Raw genomic sequence first — 25,211 nt, forward strand, 5'->3', positions numbered from 1 at the left:
GTGCCATGTTGGATTTTTTTGTCACCTGGACCTGACATTGCTACTAAAATCCTTACATTAGTATTTCCCTTCCTTCCATCTCTTGAAACACAGGAGTCAAAAGTTGGGATGTGACAGAGCAGCCGCAGCATATCAAGGCAGCTCTTCTAGTGGTAATCTGGAACTTTGCAGCCCAGACATGGTAGATCAAGCTTAGCAGTGATGTGATAATTCAGTCTTCATGGTTTATAAGCATATTTTTTGTGTGGGGTGATTATAGTAAATCTTCGATTTGTGTGAATTCAACCAGTTTTCTTGCCTTTCCCATCATACTATGGATTAATACGGTGTTTTTCAAACTTGACAGCTTTAAGATATGTGGACACAAGTCACAGGTCTCAAAATGGCCACATTTGAAAAACACTTGGTTGGTGAAATGTGTAAATTGAATTGATGAATAAGAGATTGTACAGTCATCCATAAGAATTGTTAGTATGGAGACAGAGGAAGATTCTATCTCTGTCAACAATATTTTTCTTAACGGAATGTTGTTTTTTCCATATATCCCAACATCCTGGGACTTCTACTTCCTCACCCAAAGATCCTTTAACATAGCAATAAGACACTGCTTTAGTGGTACTACCTTATCTATAGATTTTTTTTTCCCAAAAGCACTGTATTGCAGTGTAGCTTTGTTACATAAAGCAAGAGGTTTGAAGATTTTAAAAAACAGTGACTTCAGGTTGCAGACATAAGCCTAACTCAGATTCTGATGGGTAGACATATGCTGAGCTAAAGTTTGATTAATATGGTTTACTAAATAAACCATGCCTCTTCGCTTGTAGAATTAATTAGCTGAGGTCTATAGCAAAGGTTATGTTTCACCTAAGTAACTGAGTCCAAGAAATGATATTTAGTCATTAAATATTTCTCCTTTGTGTAATACCCAACCTGATGAAGAATTCTGGACTTCTCAAAATATTGCACTAAAGATTTTTGGTTGGTCCTAATAAAGTTTCTGATAAAAAAACACTCATTGGGAAAACGGATTTGCTTAATGAGTATGGTGTTTGTGTAAAGATTGTCATAAAAATGATCATAACTTTGAATGTGATACCTCACCTTATGACTGCAATGACTTACAGTCATAAGTCAAGGACTACCTGAATTCCATTCCTTAACAGCGTACCAGGATTAAGAATTAGAATCAAAATGTTTTGAGAAAGATCATTGATCTTTTAACTTATTATCAGTGTTTTCGTAAGAAATGAGAGGAAGCCACATATTGCACTATTTTTCAAGCTTATATTTTCACAGCAACTTAGAATTGGGGGAAAAATTAAATAGGAAAGATGGTTCCAGTATGGAGACAGAGTTACTGAGAATGCTTTTCATGTATTGAATTCCTCCTTGCCCAGCAATTTGTTAAAACCTCACAATGGGACCAACATTTTTTTAAAAAAGTAATAAAAATGGTAGAAAGCCCTGCAGAGAAACTGTGGTTCTAAACAGAGCATGAAAGAAAGGCAAGCTTCTTAAAATGGTAAAGTTATAGTAATTTTGGGGGACATTCTGGTCCCACTAGTGATAAACAGAGAATGACTCAGTAATTAAGGGAAAAATGGGTGCACAATGGCAACCCTGTTAGCTTGAAGGCTGTCCCATGAGAAAGACACGATCAAAGGCTGAATGGGTTCTAACCACACTTTGCAGATTGGGATCACAGCACTCAGATCCTTACAGATCGAAACAAAGCTTCCTTATGCTTTAAAGCTGCGGTGCAGCCTTGAATGCTCAGCTCACAATGCAAATTATTGCTTTTTAAGCAAACCCGCCAAGCGAAGAATGGGCTACAGGGTTGCCAAAATGCAGAGCAACTGAAGGCCCAGTGCCTTGCTTTGTTATCCTTCAATCTTTGCAGGTACACTTTTAAAAGAGAGGCTGGAAATGTTGTTTAGTTGTACCTGTATTTTTACTGAACCTAAGATGTTTTCAAACTCTCCTGAATGATAAAAAAAAAAAAAATTCTTTAACCCACTGAATATCACTTAGGCTATTTTCATTTTTCCTGTGCATCTGTTTGCTCTGGCTGGGGACATGCAGTGACAAGAAAACCTGAGCATTTTGCTAGCTTCCTAAAATGACAACATTAGAGATCCTGTAGCTGTTCACAGAAACAGAGCTGGATTCCCATAGGAGAGAGATGTGAAGGAGTCAGAGTTTTCACTTTTTACATTTGTTGAACATGAAACAGAGAATCTTCTGGAAATCTGTTCTGATGTCAACGTACCGGACTGGATATTCTCCGATTCATGGTCCTTTACATAACTTTCCCAAGGGACAATGTGTCCCAACTTTACATTTTATTTACTAAGTATCATTAGCTCCAAAATCTCTCTCTCTCTCTCTCTCTTACTTTTATCCTAAACCTCTTCCTCATGCACAAAAGTATTTGCCTGGGGACTTCTTATGGTTCTGTCCTCTTTTATCTTCCTTGCCCACAACTAATTTTAAGATCCCTCTTAGAGAATCATATTTAATTACTCCGGCTTTAAAGATTGCTTGGATATATCTCAGTTATAGATCTGTAGATCAAGGTTGCCATCTAGTGAGTATTGAAATCATCAGTTCCTTCAGAGATGCAGTTAAAACACTGCTTAATATGTGAACTACATTGGTCATGAGAACGAATATTAAATCAGGGGTGAATACAACATTGTCTGATATTGAGGGCAGATGGGTAACAGGTGAAGATCCTACTGACTGCTCCAGATTGAGTTCCCCTCCATCCTTTCTCCTGGTCCCTTGGCTTATGGTCCAAAGATTGTAACCTGTCCAGTGCATACATGTATGCAAACACAAATAGGCACAACACAAAAACACACAGAAGCACACAGAGATATAATATAATAGTTCACCATGCCTAAGAAAATAAGAAACTCCCTATGGCCACTCCTGCTCAAAGGTTGGAAAGAATTTCCGACCTTTGTTTTCCCTACCTTGTTTTAAATAGGTATTTTAATTAAATAATATTAATAGAACAGAGGCTTACATTTTAAAACACTATGTGTAGGACTCCAGCACCATTTCATATTTATAGAAATATTTCTGAGCCTCTCAGTCCTTTAGACATTATTTATTCATTTTTTATTTCAATTTATATAGCCACCTATCTCAAAAACACAACTCTTGGCAGTGTTTAGGAAATGCAACCTCATTACATCCTAGTTATATTCTCCCTGGTTTCAAATAGAAAAAAGTCAGAATACATTGAAGGAAGAGGAGAAAAATAACTTTGTGAATTTATCTTCTGGTAAATTTGTTAATGATGGGGTTTAACATAACTGCTTTTTTGAAGGAGACCACAAGCAAGGCTCACAGCCCTATACATATCTTCTCAAAAATAAATCTCAGAGTTCAGTGAAATTTACTACTAGGAAGCAAGCTGAGGATTGTGGGTTAGGGAATCATAGAAAATTAGTGCGGTGGCAGTTGAAGTCACCATAAGTGCCTTCAACTTTGTATGAAGGCTCATGAAATAAAGTTCTTTAAAAAAAATTATTTCACTGCTTTTATTTTTCACTAATTATTGAGTTTTACATATTGGGCAGCACAGCCTTGGATTAATTGCTTTTGGGGTGACATTTCTCTGCGGACCACCAAAATTTTCTCACGGACCACCAGTTGCCCACTGGTTGGCAACCACTGCACTAGAGAAAGTAGAGTATCTACTTCCTGTCATTTAGTGCTTGTGCAGAAAGTTTCAGTCAGTTATCAGTCTTGCCGTGTCTATTATTCCTGGTCATAGGTAAAATGCTCACCTGAAAAATAAGAGACATATTAGAAATTCATAAAAAAATCTTGACATGCAAAAAGAAACTACACTCTTGGAAGAAAATGAATCTGATTAAATTCTTACATATTTGAGGAGCAAGGATTTCCTTCCTTCCTCCCTCCCTTTCTTCCTCCCTCTCTTCCTTCATCTAGAGAAATTCAGAGGTAATAAACTTTCAATCAAGGCCCATTTCCCCCACAGTGACTCAGCCAGAGAATTGAACAACCATACCAACAAAGCAATGGATGTGGGAAACAAAGACAAGTTTTTTCCTCTCCCTAAAATAAAATGAAGAAGGGGGAGGAAATAAAATTTTGAATTGTGAGCATTCTCAGCATAATTTTTCCTCTGTATGTTTGTAATTGTTAAGTTTGAGCAATGAGAGGCTGAACCAGAGCATGAGTGCAACAGTACTTTATTTACAAATAAAGGGCTGACCGTGCTTGCCAAGCCTGGAACTGGCTCGCAGCAATCAGCAGCCAGTTGGACCCCGCAGCCTGCTTTTATAGCTGGCTGCTGGGGAGAACTGACCAATGGGAATGGGGGGAATAACGCCCACACAAGTGAGTGGACCTGAGTGAAAACTCCTTGAGTCCTCAGGACATAACACCCCTTCCCCCAGCGCGAACACGCATAGTCCTTGAGGTAGATGGGGTTTGTGTTGGCGCCGGAGCGGCGCAACTCGGGAACATTGTCTGACTGTTCGGCATCAGTCTGTGACGGTTGAGCTGGCATAGTGTCGCCAACACTCTCTCTGGACTGGGCATCCTCGGAAACCACCGGGTTGGTTTCTGGAGTCAAACTCTCGTGGGTTGGATCCGGTTGATCAACTCTCTGGGCGCTGTTGTCCGGGTTTGGGCTGACCGGAACGACCGCTGGCGCCGACTGGTCACTGGGTGTGATGTGGCTGGGTGGCGGATGGGACGGTTCCCCTTCGACTGGAGACTCTGGATTCTTATTTGCGAGGTTGCTGAGGCGCCTTCTGAGTTGGTCTATGTGTCTCCTCCAGACGCGACCATCCTCCAGCCTGACTCTATATGATCTCGGCCCGGTGACGGCAATGACTTCGCCCGGAATCCAAAGTGGGTCCCCAGCGAAATTCCTTGCGAATATCGGCTCCTGTAACATAAAATGTCTAACCCCCGAAGTGGAAGCGAGGGGAGAGTCAGGGCAGTATTGTGGGTGCAGTCTATCTAATACAGTCCTCAGGCGCCGGCCCATCAGAAGTTCCGCTGGGGACTTATTGGTGACTGCACAGGGGGTTGAGTGCTGGTTCATCAGGAACCGTGAGAGTTTGTGGTGCCAGTCATCCCTGCCAAACCTAGCGAGGGCCTCTTTGGTGGTCCTGACGGCCCTTTCAGCCAACCCATTACTCGCAGGGTGAAATGGGGCTGTTAAAATGTGGCGAATGCCTAGGTTGGCTGCAAAACGGCTGAATTCTACTGATGCAAACTGTGGGCCATTATCGGAGACCAAGGAGTCGGGTAGTCCATGGGTAACGAACAGGCGCGTTAACACGTTGGTGATTGCTAGTGTGGTGGTCGTGGATAGCTGCGCCACGTCTATCCACTTGGAATAAGCGTCCACGACCACTAGGAACATCTTTCCATGCACGGGGCCGGCCAGATCGATATGGATTCTAGACCAAGGGGCGCAGCGCCATTGGCGAGTCGGTGACTAAGGACCGCCCCAATTCCAAAAGGGGATGCGTCTGCTGCCAGTACTAAAGGAAGGTTGGGGTCGAATTGGATGAGCACTGCCTCTGACGTAAGTAGTGATTTGACGGCGTTAAACGCCTGGTCTTCTTTGTGCCCCCAGTGCCACGGTGACTTTTTGTCTAGTAATCTGTGTAGGGGTTCGGCTACTGAGGCTTTATGGGGCAAAAAGGATGCATAAAAGTTTAGGAGTCCCAAGAAAGCTTGTAGCTCCGTTTTGGAGGTCGGTGTGGGAGCTTCGTGGATCGCCCTGACCTTGGACTCAGGGGTGAATGCCAGAGGCGTCAATTTTATAACCCAGAAAGTCCACCTGTCTAGTGGCAATGGCGCATTTTTCTTTTTTTTAACTTGAGGCCATGCTGTCTGAACCTCTCTAACACTGCTCGCACTCTCTGGAAGAGTTGGGGTCTGTCCCTGGCCGAGACCAAGATGTCGTCGAAGTAGGGTACTACACCAGGGAGGCCCTGTAAAATCCGCTCCATGAGGGATTGAAAAATACCCGGGCAACACTTACGCCAAATTGGAGACGCTTGCATCGGAAGGCACCCCTGTGAGTGACGATGGTCTGAAGTTCCGCTGTTTGGTTATCAACAGGGAACTGTTGATATGCTTGAGACATGTCCAATTTAGCAAAAATACTGCCCGGTTCGAATGTATGCAATAAGTGCTGAATGACGGGCACGGGATAGGCGCTAACTTGTAAATATTTATTGATTGTTGTCTTGTAGTCCGAGCAAATTCTTAGGCTACCATCTTTTTGAGGGGTGTGACAATGGGCGTCTCCCACTTGGCGAAATCTGTTGGCTCAATGACCTCTTGTTTTAGTAGTTTATCCAATTCAGCGTCTAGTTTTGGTCGAATAGCAAATGGAACTCTACGTGGTTTTAATCTGATTGGGACTGCCTGGGGGTCAACGGTGAATGAGATGGGGGTTCCATTATAACGCCCCAGCTCCTCGCTGAACACATCTGCGTAGTCAGCGAATAAGGAGTCAGTGTCTGAGGTTGAGACAGCATGGACTCCTGTTAACCCTAGGCCGAGGTGGGGAAACCAATCGAGCCCCAATAAGGTGGGTAGATTGCCGTTAACTACCACTAGAGGTAGGTGGCCTTTAAAAGCTCTAAAACTGACAAAGAACTTGCCTCTGCCGATCACGGGAATGGCCTTCCCTGGTAGTCCTTCAGACCGAACTGGCATCTCTGAAGACGGGTAGCAGATAGGCTGGGGTGGAGTCTCTTGAGGGTGTTCCACGAGATTATTGAGAGCGCTGACCCTGTGTCAACCTCCATGTGGCACGATTTACCTTCTAGGGAAACGGAGAGAGAAATTTTACTAACAGAGTGGCAAGTACGCCTGGCAAGGCGGTGCGTGCGACAGTTTAATACTTGCCTCTGTGGTCCCGAGTGCGAGGACGGGGGTCTTTGTGCAGCGCTTTGGGGGCTTGGCAGACTCTCGCAATGTGCCCCCTCTTATGGCAGTTGTTGCAAACGGCTCCTTTAAACTTGCAGGTGGCCCTTTGATGTGATCCCCACAGGCTAGGCACAGGGTGATGTGCTTGGGTGGACCGGTGTATTCTTGTTTGGCCCCTACCTGCGACCGTCTGTCATTGGTGAGGCGATGGACATCGTTCTCATCGTTGTGGCCTTCCTCCGCTTCCACCTCTTCGGAATGGACTGGGAACGCTGCTAGCTTGGCGCTTGGGCCCTGAATTTCGGTGGCTGAGTTCGTAGCTAGCTCGGCTGCTAGGGCCTCCTCTACCGCTTGCGCGAGGTTGAGGTCTTTTTAGCTAGCAGTCGCCTCTGTAGGTTGAGATCCTTGACCCCACAAACCAATTGATCGAGGAGCATGTCCTCCAGGTATGTTCCAAACCCGCAGTGCAGGGCTGCTGTTCTGAGGGCGGCCATATATTGGTTGATGGTCTCCTTACTTGATTGCTTCCTCATTCGGAACGTGAACCTCCTGGCGATTTGTGAAGGTCTGGGAGCGTAGTGGTTTGTGAGGATCTCAAGCAACTCTGACCACGGAACGTTTTTTAATTCTCTCGGCGCCACGAGTGCTGCAGCGGTATCGTAAACGGTGGCTCCGCAGTAGATTAGGAAATAGGATTTTTTCCGATGCTCTCCCGCATCCGACAGGCCGACCGCATCGATGTAATGATTGAAACGGTTCTTATACGATTCCCACTTCTCTTCGTCTGGTTTAAACGCCGGGAATACTGGATTGGAACTCATGGTGCTGGAACGGCTGGGTTACCTGCGGGAGAAATCTCTCTGGGACTACGAACGCTCGTGAGTTACAAGTGATATCAGCTCTGGAGAGGTTTTTTGCTACCCTCTCTTTCTCTCTCTCTGGGTTACCACGTTGGCTGCTAGCCGTTGGAGGTGTCTTGATTCGCGCCAAAAAAAAAGTGGGCGTTAGTGACTCTCTACAGCGCTGTGCTGTGATTCCTACTGGCCCGAAATTCAAATGACACCCGTTTGAATTTCGCGCCAAATGCAGAGCGGCTGCGGCTCGCAGCGCTTCACTTTCCCCGTAGCGAGGCTAACAAGCGGCTACAGATGCTTCTAACTATTTGACTCAGACCGCTTTCTCTGGCTGCGGATCTGCGTTTGCTCTTTTTGATTGCTCGTTTCGTTAGCTGACCGCTCTCTCTGGCTGCGGATCAGCGTTTCCCTTGTTGCCAGCCGATCGCTCTCTCTGGGCTGTAGATCAGTGGCTAGTGACTCAGCGGTTGCAAGGTGCTTCTGGTAGCCATCCCATCCTCGTCGCCAGTGTTAAGTTTGAGCAATGAGAGGCTGAACCAGAGCATGAGTGCAACAGTACTTTATTTACAAATAAAGGGCTGACCGTGCTTGCCAAGCCTGGAACTGGCTCGCAGCAATCAGCAGCCAGTTGGACCCCGCAGCCTGCTTTTATAGCTGGCTGCTGGGGAGAACTGACCAATGGGAATGGGGGGAATAATGCCCACACAAGTGAGTGGACCTGAGTGAGAACTCCTTGAGTCCTCAGGACATAACAGTAATGTCTGAGTATTTCTATTCCAGAAATAGTGGGAAAAAAGGAGGATGCGGAAAAGACTACTTTGGGGAGAATGAACAATAGTAGGTGATCACGCAGAAGCATAGTTAGGAGTAATAGGTTGACCGTACTTCTTCTCTGACATAAGATCTTTATTATGGTCTTGCAATGTACATGTTTAGTTACACACGTACATTGCAAGACCAATTTATGGCAGATGCTAGCCCTGCATGAGCTAAAATCCTAGGCGCTCCCAAGTAAATATAGATAAATACTGCACGCCCTTCAGAGGTTTATTCTGGCAGTAACGGGCATGTTCAGAAGAGTCTGTGAAGGAAAACTTATCCAAAAGAAATCAGTTTTAAATTTATTTTAAATTTAAGTTTCTTTTTCCTTCTTTTGTTTAGACAATGGAATTATAAATCACTAGGGCTATGCAAGCTACAAAAGAATTTCATTTGATTAACTTTAAAACCTTCAAAGCAACTTCATGAAGTAACAGAACCTTATCTATCTGTCTGTCTATCTATCTATCTATCTATCTATCTATCTATCTATCTATCTATCTATTTATTTATGGATCAAATTACTATGCTGTCCATCTCATCTAAATGTCTCTGGGCCGTTTACAAATAAAATCTGAAAAAACAGGCATAGTAAAAGAATAGTAAAAACGGAGATTAAAAGACGATTAAGGATTACAAACATCTCAAAGGTGAAGGGAGTTCCCACAAGCCACCAACCAAATTCACTCTTAGATCTCCCCCCATGCCAGCCACATCTTGATTTTTTTTTTTTGTTGGAAGCCCAAAAAACTAGGGACCCATTTCATTTCCAGGGGCCAGACAATCCTTTCAGTATGCTCTGACTTTCAATCTGACTTCCTGCTACAGCCATTGCAGGCAATTCTGAGGTCCATACCAAAGGACTTGAAAGCTCTGCAGGAAGCATTTCAGGAAAGGAGCCTTCTTCCCAGCAATGGTCCAAAGTTGTTTATAGGCCCATGAATTGCTTTATGGAGTTAAATCACCTCATGTTTTAACTTAAATCAGGGATGTCCAACCTTGACAACTTTAAGACTTATGGACTTCAATTCCCAGAATTCCTTAAAGTTGCCATGATTGGACACCCCCAATTTAAATGAAGTGTTACCACAGGCTAATTTATATGTAGATCATTCTCACATTTTTTTGGCAATGTGAAACACTGGTGATAGGGCATTTGCATAGGGTCAGAAAGAGGAGAACAAAACTCAAGATGAAACAGATAACTGGGCAGAGAAGAAAAAAAATCTTGTTTACTCATTATTATGAATAAAATTCAATAGGCAAGCAACTCTTCACAGATACTTCTTTATGCTTAGATAAGTTGTCAAACCCCTTTTGTTATAACAGACACATTGCTTTATGTATTTACTTACTTACTTACTTATTTGTTACTTACTTGATTCCTGCCTTTATTATTTTTACAAACAATTCAAGGCAGTAAACTTATCCAACAGACCTTCTCCCTCCTTCTATTTTCCCCAACAGCAACAACCCTATGAAGTGAAATGAGCTGAGAGAGTGTGACTGTAAATGTTATCCTGATAGATCTTAGCTTGTGCTAGGATCCTTTCTCTCTGACCTTGTCTGAAAGAGCTCTTAATCTTAGATAGATGATGATCAATTGATAGATGGATAGAAGAAAGATGGAGGAGCAAAAAATAAAGCTTTATCCATTTGCCTAGCAGTTCTGCTACTAGATGAGACAAAATCCAATTTTTTGAGTGGAGAACTTCCCTACCAATTCAGCCTCTGCTATGTTTCGTAGGTGTTTTTTAATTATTAATTTACACATCAAGTGGATTTAGCCAGATTGGTTGGAGTGCTAACTTCTATACAGACTTTGTAGAGAAAGAAATATGCCATTGACTGAGGTCCTTTTCTTTACTATCTGCATTATAATTGCATTATTATACATTATAATTCTAATAATATAATATAATTATTATTATAATAATAGACAATTACAATTGTCTGTGCATGTGTATGTGTGTGTGTATAGCTTGTATAAATGTATATGAATGTTATATGAATGTAGTTTTTAATGTAAGATTGATTGCTTCAGAAACAATGTTAAATTAGTTGTTACACTTCAAGAAAAATAAAGAATTAAAATGGGATGCAGGGCAAGCTCTAAGTAGTGAAAGAAGATTGGTATAGAGAGGTGCCTATAAACTATTTTGCCTAAGGGCACAAAGGGAAAAATAAAATTAGTGGACAAGTTTAAAAATAGCACACTTAAAATTTTAGTAACATTATTTCTACGGTTAATAATGCAATGCCCATTCTTATGTAGATAATTTTTCAAAAAATGTTATACAATAGAGTGGATTTAAATTGTGTGCACTTGCTATAAATAAATCCAGTTCATTATATCCCATGGCCATCAAATGGGGTCAATGTAAAACTGGCAAATAATGACTTTTGGCAGTATTCCTTATTGAGGGCTTACCAGTTTATGCTGGCATCAAAGCCCTTCAAATATCCCCCTTTTCATTTTGAACAATAATGACTATTCCAAGAAGTGGATCAGCCATATCCTTACTTTGAGCTGGATTTATTTTTCCCTTAATAGTTTTGTATTTTTTGTGCTGAATCACCCTGAGGCCAAAACATTTAGGGGAAAAAAAAAATCTTTTGCCAGTATTTTTGGAAAGCAGTCAGAACAATTCCACATTATTTGGCATGATATGTATGTGAGTCTGTTTCTCTCTGTGTATCTGTGTTATACACACATACCTCTACCTTACTGAAATCAAAATAACTTTTTAGCAGCATTCTCATAGAATAGAAATAAAACAATTGAAAACATCCACCATCAGATATAAAACGAACCAAACCTAAAAAAAATCATAATGATTAAAAACCACAATCGATCCAAAAACAAAAATAAAACCATAAAAAAGGAAAGAGAAAGTGGCATCCTATAAATAAACACAGAGGAAATAATAAATCTTCTCAGGCTGATCTAATAGGTTTGAAAGAAGATGTCATTGCAAAATCATTGCAAGCCCTCTGAAAGAATTCCTTCTTCATAGACTTCCAAAAAGGCAGTAAGGAGCAGCCAACTCAATATCCATCTGTACCACAGCATTGGTCCTACCACAAAAAAGCAGCATCTTTTTGCTTTAGCCCCTCCAAATTTCTAAAAATGTTAGATTTACAGAATATTTTCTGTAGTTGTTCTAACAAGTTGGGCCAGTACAGTGGTGGGATTCAAAAAAATTTACCACCAATTCTGTGGGCGTGGCTTGATGGGCACGACAGGGGAAGGATACTGTAAAATCTCCATTCCCCACCCCCACCCCACTAACCTGTTTTCCAGCTCCATTCTCCTGTGCAGGGCAACAAAAGAAGATCCAGCCGATCAGCTGAGATTCGGGAGGCAGAGAATAGATGGGGCGGGGCCAGTCAGAGGTGGTATTCCGAACTACTCAAAATTTCCGCTACTGGTTCCCCAGAACTGGTCAGAACCTGCTGAATACCACCACTGAGCCAGTTTGATTTACCAATCAAAGGAACCTCATCCCATGTTATGCTCCAGCAGAAGGCATGAAGTGAAGGAGAAGGATGTGAGAGAGCTGGGTAAAAAAAAAGTCCAAAGAAGAGTCGAAGTCCAAGCTTGGGAATACATCCCTATACTTGGAAGAGAGGATTGGGAATATTTTTAATGTTAAAGTAGACTAGTATTAATATGAGGGATAAGTTAGCCTGCTTTTTAAAAAAACAACAACCGTATTTTTAATGATTTAATATAAGTTTGTTCATTTGTTGAAATGAGTTCTCTGAGGCATGTTATGTCTTTGTCAAATTCTACCCAATTATGTTACTTTAGAGATTTAAAGAATTTCTGATCCACAAAAGTGATTTAATGGACCAATAGGAGAAATAAACTCCTATAAGAAGGAGGTTACATGCAGTATTGTATCAAAAAAATCAAATGGTATAACTGCACATATTAGAGACACCACAAATTTTTGACTCTGCTGTTCCAAAACTGTTCCCGTCTTTCAAGCCTAATAAAATCATCTTAGGCTGTACATTTTCAACAGCACCATTAAATTTTGGGCTTGGAGCTAGAGTGTTTAACAATTTGCAGAATACAGTACAGTGCTAATTTCTGAAATCTATAATTTGACAAATGGCTGTATTTGTTTTTGATACCTGATGGCTTTTGCAATGAATTATTTCCCTTGCTAGCTCTCAGTAATTGGTATTCTATTTGGTATATATATTACTTTCAATACTTTCTAGTCAAACAGTATCTGTTGCTTCAAAAACTCTGTAAAAGTGGTACCTTTTGGGAGGATGGAATATATGTGGCCTTCAACCTGTCTTTGATGTCAATTCCTATTACATCCAGCTAGCATGATATGATAATGTCATATCAGGATATCTGCAGATATCATATCATCAGATCTGCAGTCTGTCAAAAGCTGTAAATCTGCATGCTGCCATTCCTATTCTATTGTATTAAATCAATGGAAAACTGGAATTTGATCAATTGTAATATAATTCCTCCTTTCTAGATATATAAGATTGTGAATACAGCTGAAAATAGAATTAGCTATATAGGTGGAACCCAACAGTGTACTGAAATATAAATGGTACCCAAGAAAAGTTAGGCAGATAAGTAATCTAGCCTGTGAAATTTGTATTTCTAAAATCATCATTTAAAATAAACTGATTAAAATTGGTATATGAACAGCAAACACAATCCATGACAACCTTTTGTAGACAGTATCCATAGAAAGTTTGCTTAAAATTACATTAAATGTCAATAAAGATGGATAAATAAACCAAAATGAACCATATCATTCTAAGTTCAGTTCTGATACATAAGCTATTCTAGGATAAGCAAATAGCAAGTAGTCATATGATCAGTTGAAGAAAATTACCCTAAAGTTATTTAGGATTCTTTACAGCAGAATGCAGATTTTTAGATACAACACTATCAAGGTCACTTCCCTACCCACCCCCACTCTAGACAAAATGAAAACATGATTCTTAATTTCCTGCGAAATCTGATGCATCTTGAATATCAGGTTCTTTATCAAAGGCATTATAAATTACACTTGAAAACAGAAACATTCTATTTCTATACAAAGCAATTAAAAGTTATTTACATTCCAAGATCACACACAATAAAAGACCAGCATAGAATGCAATGTCTATTAAAATTTTAAATTGAGAGGAAATACAAAAGCAATTAGTAGCTAACAATTAATAGCACAAGAAAGGAACTAGACAGTTTCCTACAGCTATAACTGTTGGTAAAATTTTTATAAACCTCTTAGAGGTTTTTGAAGAGTTCACTCAGAAGAAGGATAATAGCCTCTTGGTCACAAAGGCAATTAGAGTTATTAACAATTGCAAGTATTAAAGTTAATCATTAATGGGTATACAATGGCTGTTTTAATAGAATGTGTAAGACCAATTCTATTTCTGAGTTTGAACAGAAAGAAAGACTTTCATATGGGAGGCTTATAAAACTACTGGTTATTGCCATACTAGTGCCCCAAAACACCGATTATCATGTTACACTGTAGTGTAAATTGAAAGTGTAATATGTTTTTATAGATTTCATGGTCTGTGTATAAATGGAATGTTTTATATTTTATTAAACATTTTTTAAAATCATTTAGATTGCAACAACACTACCAAAAGTTAGAACTTAATAAATACTTCTGAAGACAATAACCTATCTTCTTATTCATTCACCTGTAATACTCACCCAAACTGATCCCAGAAAAATTGAGGGAATCATGTCCAAACATACTATATCCAACTTTGAAATCCTGATTGATTGATTATGTGCCACCATATTGTATCAACAACTAGTTCCCAGTTAGATATGTTGTCCAGGAGGATCTCTCTCGAACCTGGTCCTTCAGATATTCCGACATACACCCATTACTGTAGTAATTAAATCCATCCACCTGGCTGTTGATTCTCTTTTTTTCTCTTTCCTTAAATTTTCTCTTTTTTTCTCTTTCCTTAAATTCTAATTCTGTACACAACTTAACAAAATCCATGTCATCAGCCCATATTATGTTTTTATTAAGATTGTGACTGTCTATATGGAATTGGTTCCTTGAATAAATAAGAGACAGAATATAATCATTCCCCACAATCACTATCACTGCCAACCCCAACTCTAGGTTTTCATTCTGGGTGATGAGATTGTAAAATATTTATCCTGGAAATAGAGAAAATTTTGTCACTTCAGTCCAATAAATGGACTTCATCCCCATGTCTCTTCATTTCAGCTGTTGTGGCTGACATCAATATTTATATATATTTTTTTATAAACTACAGCATTTGGGGGAAAAATATGGAACATAATCTTTACAGTAAATTGATTTTTTGTCTTACGATGTTTTAGTAAAATGAATACTGTAATTATATTGAAGTACCTGGAATGGTGACAAAAATAAATCGAAATATAAAAAAAAAGCTAGCTGCCTAGAATCATTGACTAAAATGGGTGGTATAGAAATTGAATAAATAAAATAAACGAATAAGTAGTTTTTAATTTTTTCTTAGCTCCCTTGGATTTTAGGAAATCCAGAAATTCCAGTTTTTTGTTACAAAACAAAAAACTTTTCAACTTTTAAGATTTTTTTTTTTAATGATTGTTTTGCAAACCCAGGATAAAGAAGAGTATATCTGGTTAAATTGGGAGACATTCTTTACCCTAAAATGTAAACTTAGAAAATTTTAAGAAGAAAAACATGATAAATACAATCTGTGAATTTTATAATAAAGCCAGTTTTATTGGAAAGGGAAAGGGAATTTGTCTAAGGAATTAGATTGTTTGGCATGAAGCATAGAAGCATAATCTCTAGAGATCAAAAGAAAAGAGAACCACCCTGGATGATCAAGAGGAAGGATTTGAGTTGCTTCAGTCTGTATGGAAATATTTAACAGACTTCTAGTAGTCATAATGGGAATGTGATGTTCTTGCACTCAATAAGCAAATAGCTGAGTCATAAATGCAGCTTCAGACATCAATCCCAAGAGAAGACATCATCATGAGAATCCTCCTCTTACAGTATTTTCAGTTTGGGAAAGGAGAGGGGAAAAAGTCAAAGTGATGGAAGGATGATGTATAGTAGAAAGTAACATAGCAGCAGCACATACCTCATCGTTTGTAAGAATAAAGTAGCTCAAACCACCACCAGAAGAAACTCATAAATAGTCAAATTGAAAAACAGAAGCTCATTCAACAGGGCAGAATTCGTCTAAGAGACTATAAAACAGGTTTTAGCAGAGCATTGATTTAAAAAACACTCTAAAAAACACTTGAAGAGATTCTGCATGTATGGGGTCTAAACAAGTGCCTTTTTGAAAGTACGTTTATATGCAGTCCTTGATGATCTCTCAGCTTGGTTGTTTGCAAACGTTAATGAATTGTCTGCAAGCAAACAAGCCCAGGAAACACCGAGGACTCCACAGTTCAACCCTGAGAAATGGTTTGAGAGGACTGAGTAATTGGCCCAAAATCATCCAGCTAGCTTTGTATTTAAGGCAGAAGTAGAATTCACAAACTCCCAGTTTCTAGCCTAATGCCTTAACTACTGCACCAACCTGGTTCTACTTTTAGAAAATTAGATTCTCAGCATAGTATTTTTTAACCAAATATTTAAATAGTCACATTGGTGATAACCATTATAAACATGTATACATATAAACCTTCAGAGTTATAATAGATGGAGTTGTGTGCACATACCCTACTTATTTAGAGTGTTCTGCAACAAATAAATAAATTCAAGAGCTAATCTTGAACCATCTATCTTAAGGCTTACTGGAAGCTCTAGAAATGTATATTAAATTGCATAGAATTTTGGATTGCTTCTTTTAATCAAAGGCAAATGGGATAGATTTTATTTTTAAAAGACATTATTTATTGAGAAATGCCTTTGAACACCAAGGAAGGTAGATGTACATGTATATAAAACAATTTAGATTATTGTTTAGGGGGGAAAAGCAGGTCCCCATGGTCACATTATCAAAATTGAGTTGCTTGGTGATTGATTCTTATTTACAACTGTTGCAATGTTCAGGGAGTCATGTGATCAACTTTTCTGAACTTCTGACAGGCAAAATCAGTGGGGAAGCCAGTTTCACTTAATGTGATGACCCAGGGCATGGCACAAAGGCAATACAGTCAGATAATCACTAGGAGTCCCTTTATTAGATCCAACTTTGCCCCCAATGTTCTGGTTACCTTCTGGCTGGAGAAAAACTCCCCCAGGAACAACCTTTGGCTGCAGGGAATCAAGTCCAAAATGTGATCAACAAAAACAATAAGTCCAATCAATGCAAAATGAGGTAATTAGTCTGGCAGGGCAGGAGGAAGAATTCCAGAAATGAAGGCACGGCAATAACTCAATATGGTTGGGAAGACGCTAGGAACACAGATAACCAAAGTCAACACAAGATAAACTCACATTTGCTCCCAGAAGCTGCCACAATCAGCATGCATCTCTTTTAAACTGTCTTCCCAGCTGTGGCCAATGAAGGGAATCAGGACCCTTTCCTCCCCCATAAGCCATGCATCCTACATTGCTCTCTTCTCCATTTCTCCCTGCATGCCCTAGGATGAAGAGGGAGTGGGCCTTGGTCTTCCTCTGAACTGCCTCTCCTTTCTTCTATCTCTTCCCTGCTCTGCCCAGCCAGACTTTGCCCTTCCCCAGTTTTCTTCACAGCCAACAGAACCACACTCCTACTCCCTGTCAGCTGTTCATCTTCCTCCTCGGATTCAGACTCCAACAGGGGCATGACACTTAACAACAGTGTTATTAATTTACCAACTGCAGTGATTCACTGAACAACTATGGTAAGAAGAATCATAAAATGGGGCAAAACTCAGTTAACAAATGTTTCACTTAGCAACAGAAATTTAGGGTTCAGTTGTGATCATAAATTGAGGACTACCTGTATGCTGAAATTATTTTTAGTAGTGTAACCATATCTTAAGGGTAATAGTCAATTAAAATTCATTACCAATTTTAACTAAGGTGATTATCAGCATTTTTTGTGGTCTACTTCAAACTTCTGCTCTTCCCTGTGGATATGAAGTGGATGTTAAGAAGGCAAGATTTTCTCAAGAGGAAATCAAAACCGATTAAAGAGAAAGTGCTTCAGAGGAGCATTTAGCATACTACTGATAGTATCTGTTTATTCTTTAGTTGGACAAAAACAATAATTAAAAGACATCATGATCCTAGGGCAAACTGCATTATGAGAGAAATTTGTCCTCTCTCCCTCACTCTTAGAGTCAGTTATCTTTTTCTTCTCCTGAAGATCCTACTAGTGACCTGTGGGGGGAAAAACAAAGAACTCTTCCACATGTTATGGATACATCCTTCCTGTACAACAAATTGGTTCCTTTCTGGTGCAAAAATACAGGGTAGATCCTATATCATTTCTATTCAGCTACTATTACATACATAAAATACTTAAGACTAGAATAACTGAAGGCCAGCCCCTTGGGGAATCTCCATGCTACTTACCCACCATGATGTTTCCAGTAGCTTTGGAAAGTTCAGTCTCTTTTGAAATACAAGAGTATAGATATAGAGTATTTTGAAGTACAGATGTAAAATAATGTAAAATTTTGCTTGTTGTTCATGTCTCCCTCTTTCTTTCTGATTTTGTCCTCCTCTTGTCCTGTTTTGTCAGTTAACTGGGTTTGATGTTATTAATAAGCATCAAGCTATATATCTGCTAACTGATCAGAGGGACATGTGTGCTTTCTCTGAACTGGAGATATGGATTGACGTGTGTGTGTGTGTGTGTGTGTGTGTGTGTGTGTGTGTGTGTGTGATAGAATTGAAAACTGTCCATAGATATTTTCCAGCAAAATAGCTATGGGCCCAGCAGGGAGACAGAGCACCAAGAGCAGAGGTAGTGTTCAGCAGGTTCTGACCAGTTTTGGAGAACCGGTAGTAAAAAAAATTGAATCCCACCACTGATCCAGAGACTATATCAGAAAACATCTCAATTTATGTTCAGACATTTCGCAAAGCATACCAATGGACCAGAATTCAAAGGCTAGACATTATGGATACTGTTCAGGAATTAAGCCATCCTGAGAAGGATGGTTCATACCTACAAGGCTGGCATAAAGTGGTTGAAAAGGGCACTGCCATTGGGACCAGAAAATCTTCTGGGTAAAGATGGGAACGAATAATAGCATCTCAAACTGAAAGTTGGAGGCACTGTTTGACAAGTGTGTCCTTTCAATTTCAGAGGTGCTACATCTAGAGGAAGTCCAAACCAGGATAGCTTAGAGGAAACAGAATAAAATGAATATGAAATAATTCTGAAGTTGGACTTGACAAACTATTGATTGATTCAAAATTGTGCTTCAGGGAAAAAAAGGTCAGAAACACACTAAGACAGACATCTCACTCAGGAATGACCTCAGTTCTGAAAAGTTCTGTGCTTTTTAACATATCTGAATGTTAATTTTTGCAAGTTTACTTTCTCCCTTCTTTGCCTGTCTTTTATCCCAGTTATCTTTTATCCCAGTTTTGCCAGTTAGGTGTGTTGACATTTACTGGTGTTGAATAAATAAATATCAGCTATATTTTTGCTAAAATTGAAGGGATATGTGTCCACAGTCTGCTCAGTATATAATACCTGACTGCTGGGTGCAAACTAAATTGGATATTGCAATAATTTACCAACTCTATGTGAATCTGGCCTACAATTGTGTTTCCTGAAATGTAGAGTTTTAAAAAGAAAGAGCAACTGAGAGAAAGAGTTGCTGCCATTTGGAAAACCAGACCTGGCATGGAATTTCTAACACTGAAGAAATAAACTGTAGTACTTTAAGGAAAAAAATCAGCTACCTAGCTTTGTGATAGTTTCACCTACACCACACCTAAAGCAGTATTAAAATGATGCTTTCCCCAGACTCTGCACCACTGTGTGGATGGATAGGTCCAGAGCTGTTATCTAACTGCTAAATTGTTTGCAATGTTTTAAAGACTTTCCGATTTTCCGTTAATCGTAATGCTTTAAAGGAAAATGTAATAAAGGAGAAATAACACAAATTGACCAAATGTCTAGATACCACCATAAAAGTTTCATGTGTTTTTTCTCAATTTTAAAAGTATTATTTAAGCTTGTATTCCATTCTGTAGAGGGATATGGCATCATCCCATTCACTTCAGAAGAGGAGGAACCATGGCCAACAGAATCTACCGTTGTTAAAAATTATAATCCCCACATTCTAAATTTGGTCCTTTTATCACCAAATGTTTCCAGGAGTTTAGTTCCATTCTGTGTTTTCTCAAAATAACTGTACTCCGACACATCAGAAATTTCATTTAATTTTTTTTCAGTTGGTCATAGCTAAATCTCCCCCCCATACTTCATGATTACAAATTTAAAACGGATGTATCAAATCGAATTAAATTGCAGCCAACAGTTAACAATGATTAAAAAATAAACCAAAATGGTTGAAAAATCAGGATTATTTTATTTTATTTTCTTCAAAAGTTATAAACTATCTAGATTTCTTAATTTAGGAAGTTTCTACAACTTTCAGTGTATAGTCTGAATTGAGGAAAAAAATAAGATAAATGAAAGGCTTTTGATAAATGTTAGGGAGTCTATGACAAGAAATGAGATAGACATACACTGAAATAATGACTTCAACATACAGATCTCATTTATACCACTTTCTATTCTCAAATATTTTAATCTTAGACAATTTTCACAATCTAAAACTCACACTATATATCGTATTATATACATATATATGTATAAATAAATCAAGATCATACCAGTCAGGATGACAGTGAGACAGAAAGCGGATAATGCTCTCATTGTGGCATTTTTTTCATGTATTCATTTTCAGTTAGAATTTTTTCACCTGCATAGATCAATTCTCTGAATTCTTATAGTAGCCAGCAAAAAAATCAGATAAATGTTGGAAAGAAGGAATTCTGTATCCTTGCTCTATTCAGCCTCTTTCTTTTCATTTCAAAATCTGACTAGGCTTATGTTGTTTTAAACAAATATTTTAAAAAGACATGAAACTCTAATGTGGATTTTCCATCCATAACCATGTGATCATGTTGGTTTTCTAGTTTAAGATTGTAAAAGAGATATTATTGCTCATTTAAGAAAATCATCTCAGTTACTTCCTAGGCTTGTAAGAAGCAAACTGTCTTTTGCAAAACCATTCACAGTTCCCAAGAATTAAAAAATGAGAAAGCTGAGAAATGAGTAGCTGACACATCATAAAGCCAATAAACGAGAAAAGTGAAATATAGAAAAGAGATAAAAGGAATATTATGGATCAAGATTCCCCCACTAAACTAACAATATTCTATTTCATAATACTTAGCCGTTCCCAATCTCTCTACTGTGGAGAGAGGTTTTTCCATGGACCGTATGTTCATGGGTACGTATGCTGCCTGCATCCCACAGATGGAGCTTTGCCTGTTTGCATAGCCTGATTTCTAGTATGCCGCAGCCCAGTGCCGGTCAAAGGACCAGGGATTGGGTACCCTTGATCTAAATGATTCTACCTCTCCAATGTTTCTAAGCATTTATTTAAAGCTCCAAAAATATTTATAACATAGTCACAAATTACTTCTGTTTTGAAAAGTATGCCACAGCTTAAAAATAAGTATTGTAGTGTCAGAAAAAGAAAATATGGAAATCAGAGGAGAGGTGAGTTATTTTGAAAATTACGTGCTCCCTAATTCCACCTTTGTGATATCAGCACTGTAAGTGACCCCCTGCCATTTTCCCTAGAAAACCATATTATTGTTAATGAAGCCACCCTTATAAAATAAAGTGCAAATTTTAGCAATCTTTGGAAATGTAATAAATCACAAAGTGAATTGGACAATAGATGCCTTTTTAATATTGTAAAGTGACATTTGATATACAATTACATTGTGCAATGCCTGTTAAACTGTAGAGAACATTTTTCAAGGAAGTCATTTCTATGACACAATTGCAACAAAAGTAGGATGTATGCTAAACCCACTGGCAGTTCAAACAACAGCCAGTATCCCAAGTAAGAGACCTATCAAAAGCTTTAGGCACCCCCTACTCCTATTACAATACAAATATCTAGTTAATATGCATTTCACAACTTGGAAATGCTCTTGACAGATGTATATAGTCTTGGTATCAATTGACACTTATTGGAGAAACTTCCTTATTGTTAGTGTTTGGGGATAAACCCCCGAGCAGAGTGCACAGCAGCAGTCAAGCCAGGCAGCCAAAATGAGAGTGAGGCTGGGCCCATAAGTATACACACACTTGAGACAAAAACACTGTTTGTGGTTTTAAATAGGTATTTAATTCATACAGAGATTAAGAAGAGTCATTCAGTCCATATGTCAGTATCCAGTATATCTATCCAGTTACCTAATCTTTTAAACAGTAAATACAACGTCTTTATCTGCTTGTAAATCTTCTTCTTCTGATACCTTTCTCTCAAATACAATGCTGAATCCACAGCTCACCAAGCAAACAGTCCTTGTGTTCAGTAGAGAGAAGTATCTTGCACAGTAGACATCTCATACAGGAGGAAACAGTAGGCAGACAGACAGCAGACAGACCAGAGACCAGCAACACCAGGAACAGGAGGACCAGGGACTCGAAACCAGGATCAGAAACCAGGAAGTGTTACGTCTCTCTCACTGCCTCTTATTGCAGCCTGCAACCGCACCCATAATTATGCAATGACATTGCAGTTTTGAGCTTAAAGTTGCAAACGCTTAAACCTAGGTTTTATATATTCATTCACCCAAACCAGTTGGTGTATCCATATACCCAACACTTATAATGCACCGTGCAGACACATATCTGAGAAATGTTCTTTCTACATGGACTGGACACTATTGTGTACGTGTACTTTAAGCATTGAGAACCAGTTTGGTATAGTGGTTTAGGCATAAAACTAGAAATTAGGATATAGGATTCTAATCCTGCCTTAGGCATGAAGCCAGCTTTGTGATTTTGAGTCAATCACTCTAACTCCTAAGAAGAAGGCAATAGCAAACTATTTCCAAATATGTTGCTGAGAAAAACACAGGGACTTGTACAGGAAGTTGCACAGAATCAAGACTGACCTGTAGAAATCAACAAACAAAACCCCTTTAATCACGAGCCACATGCTAACCACAACAGCTCAAGATTCCATCTACTTGATTCACAAGTAGATGGAAGTACAAACGTTTGTATCTTTTATTTAATCTATTCACTTCTAAAGGGAAATCATAATCAAGATTGATGATTGTACTGACATTTGTCTTGAGCAAAGCCTTGTTTTACCCTGCAGAGATTGACAGATTTATTGTTCCTGGATTACTTGTCTTACACTATTGGCCTATTTCTCCAATTCTGTAATTGTATGTTGAATGCACAGCATACACTTCTAAAGGGTCAATTCTCTGTCATCTGTTTTGCCAAGTTCAATGAAAAAAAAAGTAAATTGTTTCTTAAATCCAGATGAAAAGATACCGAATTTATCTTTCTGGCCCCCAAAAGCTCAAATTCTTTTATCATAAATAGTAAAAATTCAGTAGTAGCAGCAAAATTCAATAACTCACCATGCAAAGGGGTCAAATACTGAAACATCTACCCATCTACCTATTTACACATGGCATAGCAAGAATGAAAATTAATGGATCATTTAAATCATTGCTGTTTCAATCAAACATTCAATCAAGACTACTGTGTGACTTTTGTCATATCTTACTCCTTACCTGTCAGCATCAATTCTTAAACCAGGAAGAAGATCTTCCATAATTTAAAATGGCTGAAAAAGCAATATCATGTAATAGGCAACTCAGCATCCCAGATCCTACTATTTGTGTGCTTTCTGTATCAGCTATTGCGGGGAAGGTTTGTTGCAGTGCTTCAATCCTCTCATAATCCTTGCATTTCAAAGGGGAATGATAATCACATTCTCTGTTGATTGCAAAATTGTACGTTTCTAACTTGAATGCCTCCCCAAAACTTATACATGAATGGATAGCACAATGACTCAACTTCAACATCACCTTGGACTGTCAGTGTAACATTTCACTAAATGAAGTAATTACAATGAATGTCTATGGAAATTCTCAGTCATCCAGGTTAAGGTGCTTTTTCAAGAGGCAAGTAGATTTTCTGATATATTTTTTTAGGACACTGCTTCTTATCCAAGAGCTGAAGTAGCTTCGTGGATAAGAAGTGAAACATCTTGAAAGAAAAACCAGAAAGTCCCTCTGTCTCTTGAAAAAGCACCTTTGAGTCATTACAATGAACTACTGCTAGAAACATTCAGGTGAAAGACAGTGATTCTAGCCATCCACCTATAGATTTCATAAAATTATTACTTAATATTTTTATTTCTATTCTGTCTTGGGGATTTTGCACAGGATCTTAGCTGTTCCTAGTATTGCACTCTTCTGAACAGACAGCTCTGATGTTGTTCCTGAGATCTGATATATAAAACTACACATATAATTATTTATAAATCAAATGTTATGAGCTATGTCCCATTTGTTCCTGTCTCTTAGATCGAATTGCACAGAACATAATTAAGTCCCATTTGGAGACGTGTCAGTATACAATGGAGGAACTACACCAGCTAGCCTGGCAAACTCACACATATGAAGAAATCAAAATATACCAGAGCAAGGTACAAAAAAAAATCCAATAAAATGTTGTTTCTTTTTTCCTTACCATAAAGAACCATTCTCTGTGTTGCCTCTCTGAATTCATGATTATAACTAGATTATAACTACAGTGATTGCAAAAGGATGGATTGGAAAATTAAAAGGTGGAGCAAACTTCCCAATCTTCATCTAATTCCATTAGAGAAATATCAAAAGTGGAATCAGATAATTTGATTGAGTTAGGAACTTGGCAGAACTAAGGTATTATCTGCATATTCTAAAACCCAGACTTGTTCAAAAACCATTTCTGTGTTTAATTAATTATATTCCTAATACAGGTCCTTTTTTGTTACGGGTCTACCCTCCTAGAGAAGATAATGATTGGAATCAAAGTTCTAGGGATATAATGACACCTTATTAAACAAAACCAGGGGCCTATTAAACATCCAAGGGGCAAATCATTTCATGATTATCATAATCTAAATCAAAGGTGGACAAATTTTATGGAGCTTCCCATTTGAGAATATTGAGAATGGGAATATTTTTTAAAAATGACCAAGAGCCACAATGAATGGGACAATGACGTTATTGCAAATGGGTAAACAGATTATCTAATGGGATCCATGTGGCGAGTGGAAGAGGCAGAGCAGGAGGGGAATTGAATTTTTGGGGGGACCTTAGCCAGATGCATTCAATATTAGATGTTTGCCAATCTGTTACCAATTTTCAACAGAATAATCTCTGACCTAAAAGAAACATTCTTCTCTCTCTGGTTTCCTTCCTTTTCATGTGACTTCTTGAAGTCAAGAGAAGCATTATGGCAGCAGTGCGCAATCCAGATCACCCATGCAATTCAGTATGTGGTAGAATTTGCAAAACGGATAACGGGGTTCATGGAACTCTGTCAGAATGATCAAATTCTACTTCTCAAATCAGGTTTGTGGAGGAGATTATATTACAGTTTAACAACACTTAA

The 25,211-nt window shown here is 38.7% G+C and overlaps 1 protein-coding gene across 1 annotated transcript in view; it reads left to right on the plus strand.

Annotated features, from left to right (window-relative positions):
• The window catches only part of RORB (RAR related orphan receptor B), a 136,744-nt gene that overhangs the window by 105,764 nt on the left and 5,769 nt on the right, over positions 1-25,211 (plus strand). The window contains exons 5-6 of the mRNA XM_026703969.2: positions 24,137-24,258; positions 25,039-25,171. Of these exons, the coding sequence (XP_026559754.2) occupies positions 24,137-24,258; positions 25,039-25,171 (255 nt within the window). The remainder of the gene's footprint in view (positions 1-24,136; positions 24,259-25,038; positions 25,172-25,211) is intronic.

Source organism: Pseudonaja textilis, chromosome 2, assembly GCF_049901715.1.
Source record: "Pseudonaja textilis isolate UNSWEBS1 chromosome 2, rPseTex1.2, whole genome shotgun sequence".
Classification (NCBI taxonomy): Eukaryota; Metazoa; Chordata; class Lepidosauria; order Squamata; family Elapidae; genus Pseudonaja; species Pseudonaja textilis.